The sequence below is a fragment of the Cyanistes caeruleus genome, unplaced genomic scaffold, assembly GCF_971803275.1.
Source record: "Cyanistes caeruleus unplaced genomic scaffold, bCyaCae1.hap1.1 HAP1_SCAFFOLD_94, whole genome shotgun sequence".
Lineage (NCBI taxonomy): Eukaryota > Metazoa > Chordata > Aves > Passeriformes > Paridae > Cyanistes > Cyanistes caeruleus.
In genome coordinates this window covers 1,018,476-1,035,287 of record NW_028255897.1, presented here as the reverse complement: position 1 = coordinate 1,035,287, position 16,812 = coordinate 1,018,476, and the positions used below count along the sequence as shown (strand labels likewise).

Below are 16,812 nucleotides of genomic sequence, written 5' to 3'. Positions count from 1 at the left end.
CTAGTTGTCAAAATTCTAATTTCATTTATAACAATATTTTAACAAAGAAGGCTGTTACAACAACATTGGTATTTACCAAACATGACACAACATGAGCTATATTAACAAAGAAGGCCCCTTACGGTGACAACATTCTACTGTTCAAACTGTAAAACATCTTTGTGTACTGATCAGGAGGTCACGATTTGCTCTTTACAATCCTGATGCTGAATGTCTCCTGAGGAGGTCTGGTCAGGGAGAAGAATGAGCCCCTTGTGGGCTGCCCCTGTTTGGACAACCTGCTCCTCACCCCGAGCCTCAGCATGTCTGACATCGCCCACCTGGGACTGACATCCCAAAACATTGAAAATATTTCTCTTTATAATTTTTCTTTATAATTAAAATCTAATTAATTAATAAAAATAATTTTTTAGGTTTATAATACTATTATTCTGAATTTTTATAACCTAATTTTTATATTTATATAAAAGAATTGATACATTTTGCGCAACTAAAAACATTATCGGTCCTTGGTTCCAAGTACCACAATTCCCTTCATTAATTAATTGGTCACTATTTCTCCCTCTTTATGCTAATTACACATATTTTTAGTCCTTTGATCATCATTTTTATCATTTTCTCAGACAGGGTGAAAGGGGTCACATTGGGGTCCATGGAGACTTTTCTGGGGAACATTTGGGGCAGTTTTGGTTCGGGGGACGGAACTTAGAGAGAACTTGGGGGTCTGGAGGACACATGGGGAGCCGGGAGGGCACTTGGAGCGGCATTTAGGGATTCTGTGAGACAATTCGGGGTTCGGGGGAGCACTTGGGGGTCCAGGGGGGCACTTGGAGGTCAGGGAGGGGAATCTGGGCGCCCTTCGGAGTCCGGGCGGGCACTCGGGGGGCTGTAACAGGGAATCTCTGGGTCGCGGGGGATGATGGGAGTTGTAGGCGCTGGTATAATACGGCTTAGTGGGGCCGCGGAGCATCACGGGAGTTGGAGGCTCAGCGCCAATAGGTTCCGGTGAGGCGCGGGCCATGACGGGAGATGAAGTCCCGCCCGGAATAGCGCTCTATGGGCGCCGCGGAGCATGATGGGAGCTGTAGTCCCGGAAGTGGCTCGGAAGGCGCGTTCGGCGGTGTGGGGAAGCGCATGGAGAAGACTTCTGCGTCCGAGCTGCAGGTGCTCGGGGCGAATGTATAGGGCTCGGGAGCACTTGGGGGCAACCTGGGGAGCTGTAACCGGGCTCTTTAGGGCGAGGGCACGGCAGGAGGTTTGGGCGCGGAACTGTGTTGTGGGATGATGGGAGATGAATTCCCAGGAGTGGCTGGAAGGGGAATCTGTGGGGTCGAGAGCATTCAGGGATCCAGGGACGCTTTGGGGGGCTTCGAACGGGTGCTGAGGGGGCAGTCGGGGATCCTGAAGGGTCTGGGGGACACATGGGACATATGGGGGGCGATCCCGGGGTTCTGGGGAGTGCAGGGCATATTCCCAGTTCCTGACAACCTGGTCTCAATTGCCCCCTGGAGGCTCCTACTGACTGCCAGTCTGATCCCAGTCTGATCCCAGAATGATCCCAGTATGATGTCAGAACACAGCCAGTGCAATCTCAGCCACTGCCAGGATGATCCCAGTACAAACCAGTCTCTGCCAGTGCTGCCACTCCTGGGATCCCCCAGCCCTCTCTGTGTTCCCCCCTCCCACATCTCCCCAGAGGAGCCCCAAGGGCTGGCAGTCCCCAGCCAGGGTCCCCAGCCAGCCCCAGGTTGGATCTGCAGCCTCCAATTTTCCCAGTTTTCCTCTCCTTTTCCCCGGGCCGGGTTCCCTCCGTCCCCAGCGGGTGGGAGCAGCGGAGAGCCCCGCGCTGCCCATCCCGACCTGTCCCGGCTCCATCCCCGCTCCTGCCGTGGGCTGTGAGGGGTTTGGGAACGGGGCACCGAAGGTGTCGCTGCTCCTGGGGGAGGAGGAGGAGGGATGGAAGAGGAGGGAGGAAGAAGGAGAGAGAGAAGGGATGGAAGTAGGAGAAGAAGCTGGCATTAGGGAGGAGAAGGAGGAGGAAGGATGGAAGGGGAGGAGAGGGAGGCAGAGGAGGGACAAAGGAGGATCAGGGAAAGGAGAAGGAACCACAAGGTCGAGCACTCCCTGAATTCATAGTCCCCTCCTGTGGGATCATCACCCACCATCCCACAGGTGATGGGGGAGTGGGAGCTTTGCCCGGATATCCTGGGGGGGTCCCTGGGTTGGGTTTCTTTTGCGGGGGGGGAATGTTTGGAGAATGTGGAACTCCAAAGCTGAGCGGAAAATCCTACTTGGGGGGACATTGGGGGGTCTCACCATCCCTAAGTGGGGAAATGGAAACGGGGAACTTTTCGGATTCCTGGCACTCCCAGCTGCCTGGGGATGGTAGGGACCGAGCAGACAGGTTGTCCCCAGTACAAGCTTGACTCCCAGCAGCTGGGACAGGCGGGAACACTTGAACCTTCTCTCCTTGAAGACAGGGGAGACGAGAGATGGGGAACTCCTGGGAGGCATTTTCAGAGCTGAATATTGGTGTTTTTTGGAGGTTTTATGGACCCCAGATGTTCGGTGACTTCTAGAGATGAGCTTGGACAGAGGGACCTTCAAACTCAATGTCCTCATCCCTTGTATTTCCCCAAACCAGGATTTCCCATTCCCAAACCTTGGCTGGATGGAGAAGGAGGCTGTGAGGAAGAGGAAGATGCTCCAGGACACCCAGGCAGGTGAGGAGGAAGTCAGTGCCCCTTTCCCCCTCTCTCCTGCTCCATCTCCCAGCCCAGCCTGGCCCCCGGCTGCAGGGCAACCCCGCTGCCGACGCCGTCCTGCCGGGGACGCACTGGGGGGATCTCCTTCCCCTTCCCTCTGGCACGGAGGCAAATCCCATCCTCTCCTTGTCCTTCCTCCCCCAGACCAGGAGCTGAGGATGGAGACCAGGGAGGACAAATCCCCACAGGAGAAGCTCATGGAAGAGGCCATTCTGAGCAGCTCCACGGCACAGGAATCCAATGGGGAGGAAAATCTTCAGAGATCCCGCAGGAGGAGGGGCTCCAAACGCTGCCTAGGGTGCTCTGAGGAGGAAAGACCCACCCTGTGCCGGGAAGGCGGCCGGAGATCCAGCCAGGGCTCTGAGCTGGTGGTCCATGAGCAGCTTCAGGATGGGGAGAAGCGCTACAAGTGCTTGGAGTGTGGGAAGAGCTTCAGCCGGAGCAACAGCCTGATCTGCCACCAGATGATCCACACTGGGGAATGGGCCTATGAGTGTGAGGAATGTGGGAAGGGCTTCAGCTGGAGCTCCCAACTCATCATCCACCAGCGCATCCACACTGGGGAGAGGCCCTACGAGTGTCCTGAGTGTGGGAAGAGGTTTCAGAGCAGCTCCAGTCTCCTCCTGCACCAGCGGATTCACACGGATGAGAGGCCCTTCTGCTGCCCTGACTGTGGGGAGGGCTTCAAGCAGAACTACACCCTCATCACCCACCGGCGCATCCACACTGGGGAGAGGCCCTATGAGTGTGGGGAGTGTGGGAAGAGCTTCAGCCGGAACTCCAGCCTGATCTGCCACCAGAGGATCCACACCGGGGAACAGCCCTATGAGTGTGAGAAATGTGGGATGACCTTCAGCCGGAGGTCCCATCTGACCATCCACCAGATGATCCACACTGGGGAGAGGCCCTATGAGTGTCCCGAGTGTGGGAAGAGGTTTCAGACCAGCTCCCATCTCCTCGAGCACCAGCGGATTCACACGGATGAGAGGCCCTTCCGCTGCCCTGACTGCAGGAAGGGCTTCAAGCACAACTCCCACCTCATCACCCACCGGCGCATCCACACTGGGGAGAGGCCCTACGAGTGTGGGGAATGTGGGAAGAGCTTCAGCCACAGCTCCAGCCTCAACACCCACAAACGCCTCCACACTGGGGAGACACCCTACGAGTGTCCCCTGTGTGGGAAGAGCTTCACCTGGAGATCTAGCTTGACCCAACACCAACGGCAGCACCAGTAAGGGAAGCTCTGCAAATGCCCCAAAGTACAGGAAGAGCTTTGTGCACTGCTCCAGCTTCATCCCCCCTTGGAAAATTCAAGTTTGGCAGAGACCTGGTGATCCATGTTCCCTGTGATCCATGCTGGGGAGACACCTGTACCTTTTCCTGCCTATGGCAATGACATGATGTGGGATCAAAGAACGTGAGGGTCTGGCCATGGCCCTTTTGTTATATTCAATTTCATCTCAGGTCATTACCAGGGGCAGGTGTTGGGGGTTAGGTGTCTTTTTTTTTTTTAATTCTGGATTACCTGTGGAATTTTTACCCATTAGTTGTGGGGACAGCCTAACTGTGGGTACTTGGTGGGTGCTTGACAAAAGACAAAGAGTTTGGCTGGGCCCAGGGAGGGAAGGGGGGCAGGAAAAGAGGAGAGCGGGGACAGTTTGGGGGGCTTTCTTCAGCTTCGGAGAAGGACACTTTGGGTGCAGAGATGCTGCGGTGGGCACAAGAGAATTTCACCATCACTCACACGGAGCTGCTGCTGCTACTCCTTCTCCCCTCTTTGTTGGTGGCCTCGCACCCCCTGTCCTGCCGGGACGTGTGGCAGTGCCAGGCACCGCCGCGGAGCTGCTGATCCACCTCAGCCACCGGCCCAGGATCTCAGCTCATCCCTGCTGTTCCAGCTGAGTGTTCCTCAGAGCCCTGCAGGAGCACCGGGACTGCCCGCCCGAGGGGGTTTGTGAAACAAAGCCTCTCCTCCATCCCTTCCCGTCTCAGCTGAGAAAGCTGTCACGGGCCCCTGGTTCTGTTTTCTTGCTAATGCTGTAGTTATTGTTGTTTGTTTGCCTGGTTATAAATCCTAATAAAGAACTGTTATTCCTATCCCCAGATCTCTGTCTGAAAGCCCCTTGATTTCAGAATTATAATAATATAGAGGGAGGGGGTCTACGTTTTCATTCCAGGGGAGGCCCCTGCCCTCCCTAGCAGACACCTGTCTTCCAAAACAAAGACAGATGGGGAGTTTCTCCATCCTCCTTATCTCTGTGGGGCCAGCAGTGCTCTTGGTTCCTCATGCTCTTTTTGTGGGGCCTTTTGTGTCTGTGCCCCTCCGAATTAGGAGGACAGGGGATATTTTCTGCCCCCTTTCTGCTTCTGGGAAGCCTGTGTGGGCTCTTTGTCCCCCTCTGACTTGGGGGCTGCTGTGGGCTCCATCCATCTTTTATTCTGGGAGCGGGGCATGTATTGATCTCCCTACAGTTTGGGGGGCCCGGGGATCGCCTCCATCCTCCTCCAGTTTTGAGGGGCCTGGGAGTAGTCTCTGTCTCCCACCGATTTGGGGGGACTGGTGCAGGCTCCACCCCACTCTGATTTTGAGGGACAACCTGGAGAAAAGGCACCAAAATTTTGACAAAGGCTGAAGGGAACGCTCTGATTACCCCTTTTGCCAAGAGGTTCCCTTAGCTGAAGTTGCTAACAAGGACCAGACTCGCCAGCCTGCAGTGGGTTTTGGGTTGTTTTATTTCCTGGGCCCTCAGTCCTGCATGGGACACGGGAACTGGGTGCTGAAGAGGCTGCGCCAAGGCATCAGAAATGCCCGCCCAACACCCAAGGGTGGTAGAAGATCTGCTCCAGCACCGGCCGGTCCATGGCATGCTTGGACAAATACCAGCGGATCAGATGTTGGCACTCTGGGGAGAGAAGGCAGAAAGCAGCGCTCACTTGCAGAAGGCTCCTGCCCAGCTGCTCCTGGCGCCTGCAGAAGCCGGGCCACGCTGCGTGTGCTGGGAGCTGCCCTTGGCGGGAGAGCGGCACGGCAGGACAAGCGTCCCCTCCTTCAGCCAAGCGTGCCACACCCAGCCTGCCACGGGCCACCTGCTGCAGCCGGCCCTTGAGGGCACATGGACGTCCCACGCAGCTGCGGGAGGGCCAGGCTGGGCTGTGCGGTGCCACCTGCCAAAGCCTGCCTGCTTCAGGCCGCATACCAACCTGGAGAGACCTCCTGCGGGAAGAAGAGCTGCCCCAACACGGTGTCACACTCGTTCTCGAAGGGCAGGAACCCGCACACCATCTCAAACAGCAGCACGCCCAGGGACCAGATGGTCGCCCCATCGCCGTGGTAGCAGCGCAGGCCGATCCGCTCGGGCGGGCAGTACGTGCGTGTTCTTAGGGGAGACGGGTGGCACTGCTCAGGCGCAGGCTGCTGCCTTCCAGAGCCTGGTGCCAGCCTCCTGCCAGAGGCAGGGGCTGCAGCCATGGCCACAACTTCCCCCCAAGGCCTGCCTGCCTCCCCCTGACAATGGGCCAAAGCCAAGAAACCATTCTGCAAGGCTGACAACGCCAGCGGAGCAGCCCAAGGCCTTGTGGGCCTGCCAAGCCGAGGAGCCAGGGCCCGGCTTTTGCAGCCCCTTTCTGTCGGCAGGGCTGGCAGCCGGCTCCTGTGGCACAGCACCTGCCCCATGCCACAGGGCAGCCGGCAGCCGGCTGAATGCCGCACCCCACGGACCAGGAGGGAATGGGGCTGTGCAGTGCCTGGCACTGGGAGCAGAGCCCGCGCACTGGGCTCACCGGCAAACTGTGTGAAGGCCCGCTCCTGCAAGAAGATGCCGCAACCGAAGTCGATCAGCTTCAGGTTGCCAGTCTCCGGGTTGACTAGGAGGTTCTCTGGCTTGATGTCCCGGTGCAGGATGCCGCAGGCGGTGCAGTGCCATACAGCCTCTCTGAGGGATGGAGGCTGTCAGAGATAGTGGAGGCTCCTGGCACCATGGACGTTCTCTGACCGCCTGAGCTTCTTGCACGGACGGCGGGTCTTCTCTGCTGTGCCATCCTTGCAAGGCTTGAGGCTCTCCCAAGGATGGTCAATCTTGCTGAGAGCATCCTCCTGAAGGGATGGTGGCTTCTGGAGAAGCTGGGAGAGCCACAGCAGGGCAGGTGGCCTCACCTCATCAGCTTCTCCAGTTCTTTCCACAACGCCAGCCACATTCCAAAGTAGAACGGCACAGATGTCCCATTGCGTGCCCAGTGCCGGATCATCACTTCCTGTAGCTCTTGGGCCACTGCCATGCAGGGACTGCAGCTGCTGGAGCTCTCCAGAGGGGTTGCGGGAGCACCTGGCCGCCGGCGAGGGGTGGCCCGAGGCCTGGAGAACCTGGGAGCCGCAGGGGCTGCTCGGTTCCTCCATGGGCCTCTGGGCCTAACCCTGGGGCGCTTCCTCGTCTGCCGCCTCCATGGTTTCCAGTGGCCACCGGCCCAGCAGACAGCCACAGCGGCCAGCAGCAGGACAAGGGCAGCCATCAGGACGCCACCGTCACCCATGGCTACGGCACGTCCCATGGCGACTGCACTGGCAGCTGCGGGGGCTGGCCCGGTTTATATAGGGCTGGCGCGGTGATGTCACAGTGCTGTGGCCAGGCCAGCTGTGTGACATCACGGCCCTGCATCACACCAGCGCTCAGCCCCTTTGTGACATCACGGCCCCACCCAATTCAGGGATCACAGCCCTGGCTCATCCCTGAAGATGAACATGGCCTGGAAAAGCCTGGAAATCAGAACCGGAGCTCAGCCCCTTGCAATGGATCCTTCCCTGGAGCAAATGGCAGCACATCAGGAAGAGTGCTGCTACCACCTGTGTCAAGCCCCCGGATCTCAGGACGCCATAGCGGCACCAACTTCAAAGAACCACTACTCTGTGCCAGAGAAGATCCCCCAGAGACAAAGGGAGGAGAAGTTCCTCTGTCTCTGAGGAGCTCTCCTGAAATGGCTGGCGAGGACTGCAAAAGTTTTCTCATAGCAGCTCACCAACTTCTGCAGAGCCTCTGCTCTAAATAAATCTGGATATTCCAAAGAGCGCTCATGCTTGTCCCACTGCTCTAGTTTTGACTGCCATGGGGTTCCTCTCTTCCCAAGAGCTGGCACATGCTGGGTTTGGATTCAAGATGGGGATGCTGTGGTTCAGTCTGGGGTGGTTTGGTTTCTGCTGAGCAGGGCTTGCCCTCTTCAAGGACTTTGCAGTGTCCCTTGGTACAATGCGTGTTTTCCTCTGGGAAGGGAGGGGTGAGTGTTGAAGACAGAGGCAATAAATACATTAGAAAACCTGCACTGTGTCTGTGTCCGTGTTTGTCAGGTGACCACCCACATCCTGGAAGGGGATGATGTAATTTCTATTTTTTAATTTTTTTTTATTAATGGATTTAACAAGTCAATTTTTATTGTGCCTCACATGTTTGGCCACCTTCATCTCCAGCTGAGCTTTCACTGCACCAAATTTCTTGCTGCAGTGGCAAGAAGCATCTCTGTATTCTCCTGACCTTCATTCCTTGTCCTCTACCCGTCCCATCCCACCCCAGGGAGCAGGGACCGTCCTGGGGCAGATCCAGGAGGATATCCAGGACCATCCCTGCCTGGGACGGGTGCCAAGGAGATCCAGGAGGGTTCAGTGTCCAGCTCTAAGTCCTGGGACACCTTGTGCTGTGCTCCCAACAGCCCCGATTTTCAGGAAGGAGCCACAGCAGCCTCCCGGCCATCCATGGATTTTTCTTCCAGGAATTCGCTGTGGAGCTTGTTTCTGTTTTCCTGCTCTTTCTGAGCTCCTGTCAACATGGCATGGAGGTGGAAGAGGTGGAGAGGAGAAACGTCAGGAAGGAGAAGACAGAAGGAAATTGCTGGGGAAAAGGGAGACACACACCCCTAACGGTGGCTGCAGAAAGCTCCACACGCTCCAGCCTGCCCCAAAACCAGGGACAGCCCTGGCTAAAATCCAGGAGAAACACTGCTGAGGATCCAAGGAATCCGAGCCATGATCTGTGTGGAGAGTGTCCCTGACATGAGGAACGTGAATGGAACCGAGTGAGGCTGGGGCAGGAGGGTCAGAGCGAGCAGAGAAGGGGGGCCCATCAACATCCTAATTTACTGCTCCAGAGAAAGAAAAATTCCCAGCTTTAATTCCAAGGAGGATAATTTAATATCTCCTTGGCACCTGCAGATCTATGACCTGAATCCAGTCATGAGTTTCCTTCAGGTCTCCACCCTTGGGACCAGTTAAACAGATAGTGGGGTTAATCTCTTTCCCACTTGTTAAATCTGGATCCTCCCATTCCATGAGAGACTTTTTATTGTGTCCCTCAGAGAATCCTTCTGGAGTAGAAGTGCTGGTGTGAAATGAACGGGACAGGGAGTGTTGGGTGAAGAACTGACTAATGTGATATGGGAATGTGCCTCGCTGGGGATCCAAGCCAGCTGAATTTCACCCAGAAAAAAAAGAGGGATTAAGTTCAAGCCTTGGGAAGCATTTGTTTAAGTTATGGCAAAGAGAAAGGGCTTATGGCAGTTAATATGTTAATCATCTCACCCCTCATAAGATTATGTTTCTAGAATGTTCCCGGTTCTCTCCCCTGATTGGTTGTTATTTGTTGCAGTATTTTGCATATTTCTAACCCCAGTTTGTGGTTGGACCCATGCCCTCAGACTCTGCCCTCAGACCTACCCTGTATATTTTTGTGTCTGCCCGTAGTCCTGGTCTTTGCAGTTTGTCCCTATACTGCGCACAGTTTATGGGCACAGTCCCTATTTTATTTCTCATTAAAGTGTTAATTTTAGGCAGACACAAACTCCATCATACCCTTTCATTTTATTTGCACCTCAATTCCCTGAAGTCAGAGAAACCAAAAGTTTTAAAGGTACTGGTTTTCAATGGGATAGGATCCATTTAATTCCCAGAAAGAGGCACAGAATTAGATTTGAATCCAAGTTCGGATTCAGCATGGGAATGTAGTGGACAGCACACCGATGGTTTCCATGTTGCTGAGCAGGGCTTGTCCTGTTCAAGGACTTTGCAATCCCTGACTGGACAATCCATGTCCCATGCTCTGCCAGCAAGGAGGTGACACCATCACCGTTCCCCTCTTCATCCCCGTGTCCTATTTAGACAAGAATCTTCCTTCTCCTCTGCTCCAGAGGGTGCTCGAGTGCCCACAGGGAGCCCCTTCCTCGCTCCCGTGGAACTGGTGAGGGCTGGTGTGATGCAGGGCCGTGATGTCACACAGCTGTCCTGGCCACAGCACTGTGACATCACCACGCCAGCCCTATATAAACCGGGCCAGCCCCCACAGCTGCCAGTGCAGTCGCCATGGGACGTGCCGTAGCCATGGGTGACGGTGGTGTCCTGATGGCTGCCCTTGTCCTGCTGCTGGCTGCTGTGGCTGTCTGCTGGGCCGGTGGCCACTGGAAACCGTGGAGGTGTCAGACGAGGAAGCGCCCCAGGGTTAGGCCCAGAGGCCCATGGAGGAACCAAGCAGCCCCTGCAGTTCCCAGGTCCTCCAGGCCTCGGGCCACCCCTCGCCGGCGGCCAGGTGCTCCCGCAAGCCCTCTGGAGAGCTCCAGCAGCTGCGGTCCCTGCATGGCAGTGGCCCAAGAGCTGCAGGAAGTGATGATCCGGCACTGGGCACACAATGGGACATCTGTGCCGCTCTACTTTGGGATGTGGCTGGCGTTGTGGAAAGAACTGGAGAAGCTGATGAGGTGAGGCCACCTGCCCTGCTGTGGCTCTCCCAGCTTCTCCAGAAGCTACCATCCCTTCAGGAGGATGCTCCCAGCAAGATTGACCATCCTTGGGAGAGCCTCAAGCCTTGCAAGGATGGCACAGCAGAGAAGACCCGCCATCCGTGCAAGAAGCTCAGGCGGTCAGAGAACGTCCATGGTGCCAGGAGCCTCCGCTATCTCTGACAGCCTCCATCCCTCAGAGAGGCCGTATGGCACTGCACGGCTTGCGGCGTCCTGCACCGGGACATCAAACCAGAGAACCTCCTCATCAACCCAGAGACTGGCAAGCTGAAGCTGATCGACTTCGGTTGCGGCACCTTCCTCCAGGAGTGGGCCTTTGCACAGTTTGCCGGTGAGCCCAGAGCGCGGGCCCTGCTCCCAGTGCCAGGCACTGCACGGCCCCATTCCCTCCTGGGCTGCGGGGTGCGGCATTCAGCCGGCTGCCGGCTGCCCTGTGGCACGGGGCAGGTGCTGTGCCCCAGGAGCCGGCTGCCGGCCCTGCCGACAGAAAGGGGCTGCAAAAGCCGGGCCCTGGCTCCTCGGCTTGGCAGGCCCACAAGGCCTTGGGCTGCTCCGCTGGCGTTGTCAGCCTTGCAGAATGGATTCTTGGCTTTGGCCCATTGTCAGGGGGAGGCAGGCAGGCCTTGGGGGGAAGTTGTGGCCACGGCTGCAGCCCCTGCCTCTGGCAGGAGGCTGACGCCAGGTTCTGGAAGGCAGCAGCCTGCGCTTGAGCAGCGCCGCCCGTCTCCCCTAGGAACACGCACGTACTGCCCGCCCGAGTGGATCGGCCTGCACTGCTACCACGGTGATGGGGCGACCATCTGGTCCCTGGGTGTGCTGCTGTTGGAGATGGTGTGCGGGTTCCTGCCCTTCGAGAACGAGCGTGACACCGTGTTGGGGCAGCTCTTCTTCCCGCAGGAGGTCTCTCCAGGTAGGTATGCAGCCTGAAGCAGGCAGGCTTTGGCAGGTGGCACCGCGCAGCCCAGCCCGGCCCTCCCGCAGCTGCGCGGGACGTCCATGTGCCCTCAAGGGCCGGCTGCAGCAGGTGGCCCGTGGCAGGCTGGGTGTGGCACGCTTGGCTGAAGGAGGGGACGCTTGTCCTGCCGTGCCGCTCTCCCGCCAAGGGCAGCTCCCAGCACACGCAGCGTGGCCCGGCTTCTGCAGGCGCCAGGAGCAGCTGGGCAGGAGCCTTCTGCAAGTGAGCGCCGCTTTCTGCCTTCTCTCCCCAGAGTGCCAACATCTGATCCGCTGCTGTTTGTCCAAGCACCCCATGGACCGGCCAGTGCTGGAGCAGATCTTCTACCACCCTTGGGTGTTGGGCGGGCATTTCTGATGCCTTGCCACAGCCTCTGCAGCACCCAGTTCCCGTGTCCCACGCAGGACTGAGGGCCCAGGAAATAAAACAACACAAAACCCACTGCGGGCTCGCGAGTCTGGTCCTTGTTAGCAACTTCAGCTAAGGGAACCTCTTGGCAAAAGGGGTAATCAGAGCATTCTCTTCAGCCTTTGTCAAGATTTTGGTGCCTTTCCTCCAGGTTGTCCCTCAAAATCAGAGGGGGGTGGAGCCTGCACCAGTCCCCCCCAAATCGGTGGGAGACAGAGACTTCTCCCAGGCCCCTCAAAACTGGAGGAGGATGGAGGCGATCCCCGGGCCCCCCGAACTGAAGGGAGATAAATACCTGGCAACCCAAAATAAGAGATGGATGGAGGCCACAGCAGCCCCCAAGTCAGAGGGGGAAGGGGAGACTGCCAGCCCCCCCAAAGAGGAGGGGAATTGTGCCTGTGCCAGCCCCACAAATTGCAAGGGGACAGAGAACACCCCTGGCCTGGAAAAGGACAAAGAGCAGCCGGGGGATGCCAGGATGGTGACAACACTGGCAACCCCCAAATCAGAGAGGGACAAAGAGCCCGCACAGGCTTCCCAGAAGCAGAAAGGGGGCAGCAAATATCCCCTGTCCCCCTAAGTCGGAGGGGCACAGACACAAAAGGCCCCACAAAAAGAGCATGAGGAACCAAGAGCACTGCCGGCCCCACAAGGATGAGGAGGATGGAGAAACTCCCCATCTGTCTTTGTTTTGGAAGACAGGTGTCTGCTAGGGAGGGCAGGGGCCTCCCCTGGAATGAAAATGTAGTCCCCCTCCCTATGAATTATTATAATTCTGAAATCAAGGGGCTTTCAGGAAGAGATCTGGGGATAGGAATAACAGTTCTTTATTAGTATTTATAACCAAGCAAACAAACAACAATAACTTCAGCATTAACAAGAAAACAGAACCAGGGCCCCTGTTACAACCTTCTCAGCTGAGACGGGAAGGGATGGAGGAGAGGCTTTGTTTCACAAACCCCCTCGGGCGGGCAGTCCCGGTGCTCCTGCAGGGCTCTGAGAACACTCAGCTGGAACAGCAGGGATGAGCTGAGATCCTGGGCCGGTGGCTGAGGTGGATCAGCAGCTCCGCGGCGGTGCCTGGCACTGCCACACGTCCCGGCAGGACAGGGGGTGTGAGGCCACCAACAAAGAGGGGAGAAGGAGAAAAAGCAGCAGCTCTTTGTGGGTGATGGTGAAATTCTCTTGTGCCCACCGCAGCATCTCTGCACCCAAAGTGTCCTTCTCCGAAGCTGAAGAAAGCCCCCCGAACTGTCCCCGCTCTCCTCTTTTCCTGCCCCCCTTCCCTCCCTGGGCCCGGCCAAACTCTTTGTCTTTTGTCAAGCACCCACCAAGTATCCACAGTCAGGCTGTCCCCACAACTAATGGGTAAAAATTCCACGGGCAATCCAGAATTAAAAAAAAAAAGACACCTAACCCCCAACACCTGCCCCTGGCAATGACCTGAGATGGGATTGAATATAACAAAAGGGCCATGGCCAGACCCTCACGTTCTTTGATCCCACATCATGTCATTGCCATAGGCAGGAAAAGGTACAGGTGTCTCCCCAGCATGGATCAAAGGGACATGGATCACCAGGTCTCTGCCAACCTTGAATTTTCCAAGGGGGGATGAAGCTGGAGCAGTGCACAAAGCTCTTCCTGTACTTTGGGGCATTTGCAGAGCTTCCCTTACTGGTGCTGCCGTTGGTGTTGGGTCAAGCTAGATCTCCAGGTGAAGCTCTTCCCACACAGGGGACACTCGTAGGGTGTCTCCCCAGTGTGGAGGCGTTTGTGGGTGTTGAGGCTGGAGCTGTGGCTGAAGCTCTTCCCACATTCCCCACACTCATAGGGCCTCTCCCCAGTGTGGATGCGCCGGTGGGTGATGAGGTGGGAGTTGTGCTTGAAGCCCTTCCTGCAGTCAGGGCAGCGGAAGGGCCTCTCATCCGTGTGAATCCGCTGGTGCTCGAGGAGATGGGAGCTGGTCTGAAACCTCTTCCCACACTCGGGACACTCATAGGGCCTCTCCCCAGTGTGGATCATCTGGTGGATGGTCAGATGGGACCTCCGGCTGAAGGTCATCCCACATTTCTCACACTCATAGGGCTGTTCCCCGGTGTGGATCCTCTGGTGGCAGATCAGGCTGGAGTTCCGGCTGAAGCTCTTCCCACATTCCCCACACTCATAGGGCCTCTCCCCAGTGTGGATGCGCCGGTGGGTGATGAGGGTGTAGTTCTGCTTGAAGCCCTCCCCACAGTCAGGGCAGCGGAAGGGCCTCTCATCTCTGTGAATCCGCTGGTGCCTGAGGAGAGTGGAGCTCCTCTGAAACCTCTTCCCACACTGGGGACACTCGTAGGGCCTCTCCCCAGTGTGGATGCGCTGGTGGATGATGAGTTGGGAGCTCCAGCTGAAGCCCTTCCCACATTCCTCACACTCATAGGCCCATTCCCCAGTGTGGATCATCTGATGACAGATCAGGCTGTTGCTCTGGCTGAAGCTATTCCCACACTCCAAGCACTTGTAGCGCTTCTCCCCATCCTGAAGCTGCTCATGGACCACCAGCTCAGAGCCCCGGCTGGATCTCCGGCCGCCTTCCCGGCACAGGGTGGGTCTTTCCTCCTCAGAGCACCCTAGGCAGCGTTTGGAGCCCCTTCTCCTGCGGGATCTCTGGGGATTTTCCTCCCTGTGGGATTCCTGTGCTGTGGAGCTGCTCAAATCAGCCTCTTCCATGAGCTTCTCCTGTGGGGATTTGTCCTCCCTGGTCTCCATCCTCAGCTCCTTGTCTGGGGGAGGAAGGACAAGGAGAGGATGGGATTTGCCTCCGTGCCAGAGGGAAGGGGAAGGAGATCCCCCCAGTGCGTCCCCGGCAGGACGGCGTCGGCAGCGGGGTTGTCCTGCAGCCGGGGGCCAGGCTGGGCTGGGAGATGGAGCAGGAGAGAGGGGGAAAGGGGCACTGACTTCCTCCTCACCTGCCTGGGTGTTCTGGTGCATCTTCCTCTTCCTCACAGCCTCCTTCTCCATCCAGCCAAGGTTTGGGAATGGGAAATCCTGGTTTGGGGAAATACAAGGGATGAGGACATTGAGTTTGCAGGTCCCTCTGTCAAAGCTCATCTCTAGAAGTCACCGGACATCTGGGGTCCATAAAACCTCCAAAAAACACCAATATTCAGCTCTGAAAATGCCTCCCAGGAGTTCCCCATCTCTAGTCTCCCCTGTCTTCAAGAAGAGAAGGTTCAAGGGTTCCCGCCTGTCCCAGCTGCTGGGAGTCAAGCTTGTACTAGGGACAACCTGTCTGCTCAGTCCCTACCATCTCCAGGCAGCTGGGAGTGCCAGGAATCCAAAAAGTTCCCCCTGTTTCCATTTCCCCACTTAGGGATGGTGAGACCCCCCAATGTCCCCCCAAGTAGGATCTTCCACTCAGCTTTGGAGTTCCACATTCTCCAAACATTCCCCGCCCGCAAAATAAACCCAACCCAGGGACCCCCCCAGGATATCCGGGCAAAGCTCCCACTCCCCCATCACCTGTGGGATGGTGGGTGATGATCCCACAGGAGGGGGCTATGAATTCAAGGAGTGCTCAACCTTGTGGTTCCTTCTCCTTTCCGTGATCCTCCTTTGTCCCTCCTCTTCCTCCCTCTCCTCCCCTTCCATCCTTCCTCCTCCTCTTCCTCCCTAACCCCACCTCCTTCTCCTACTTCCATCCCTTCTCCCTCTCCTTCTTCATCCCTCCTCTTCCATCCCTCCTCCTCCTCCCCCAGGAGCAGCGACACCTTCGGTGCCCCGTTCCCAAACCCCTCACAGCCCACGGCAGGAGCGGGGATGGAGCCGGGACAGGTCAGGATGGGCAGCGCGGGGCTCTCCGCTGCTCCCACCCGCTGGGGACGGGGGGAAGCCGGCCCGGGGAAAAGGGGAGGGAAACTGGGAAAATTGGGGGCTGCAGATCCAACCTGGGGCTGGCTGCGGACCCTGGCTGGGGACTGCCAGCCCTTGGGGCTCCTCTGGGGAGATGTGGGAGGGGGGAACACAGAGAGGGCTGGGGGATCCCAGGAGTGGCAGCACTGGCAGGGACTGGTTTGTACTGGGATCATCCTGGCAGTGGCTGAGATTGCACTGGCTGTGTACTGACATCATACTGGGATCATTCTGGGATCAGACTGGGATCATACTGGGATCAGACTGGCAGTCAGTAGGAGCCTCCAGGGGGCAATTGAGACCAGGCTGTGAGGAACTGGGAATATGCCCTGCGCTCCCCAGAACCCCGGGATCGCCCCCCATAGGTCCCATGTGTCCCCCAGACCCTTCAGGATCCCCGAGTGCCCCCTCAGCGCCCGTTCGAGGTCCCCCAAAGTGTCCCTGGATCGCTGAATGCTCCCGACCCCACAGATTCCCCTTCCAGCCACTCCTGGGAATTCATCTCCCATCATCCCACAACACAGTTCCGCGCCCAAACCTCCTGCCGTGCCCCGCGACCTAAAGAGCCCGGTCACAGCTCCCCAGGTTCCCCCCAAGTGCTCCCGAGCCGTGTACATTCGCCCAGAGCACCTGCAGCTCGGACGCAGAAGTCTTCTCCAAGCGCTTCCCCACACCGCCGAACGCGCCTTCCGAGCCACTTCCGGGACTACAGCTCCCATCATGCTCCGCGGCGCCCATAGAGCGCTATTCCGGGCGGGACTTCATCTCCCGTCATGCCCCGCGCCTCACCGGAACCTATTGGCGCTGAGCCTCCAACTCCCGTGATGCTCCGCGGCCCATTAAGCCTCATTATACCGGCGCCTACAACTCCCATCATCCCCCGCGACCCAGAGATTCCCTGTTACAGCCCCCCAAGTGCCCGCCGGGACACCGAAGGGCCCCCAGATTCCCCTCCCTGGCCTCCAAGTGCCCCCCTGGACTCCCAAGTGCTCCCCCGAACCCCGAATTGTCTCACAGAATCCC

General features: G+C 57.5%; 1 protein-coding gene across 1 annotated transcript in view; it reads right to left on the bottom strand.

The window, feature by feature from the left end:
* Positions 1-13,569: 13,569 nt before the first annotated feature.
* Positions 13,570-16,812, bottom strand: part of LOC111946061 (uncharacterized) — a 101,816-nt gene continuing 98,573 nt past the window's right edge. Inside the window, exon 7 of the mRNA XM_086873312.1 lies at positions 13,570-14,356. Within this exon, the coding sequence (XP_086729438.1) occupies positions 13,570-14,356 (787 nt within the window). The remainder of the gene's footprint in view (positions 14,357-16,812) is intronic.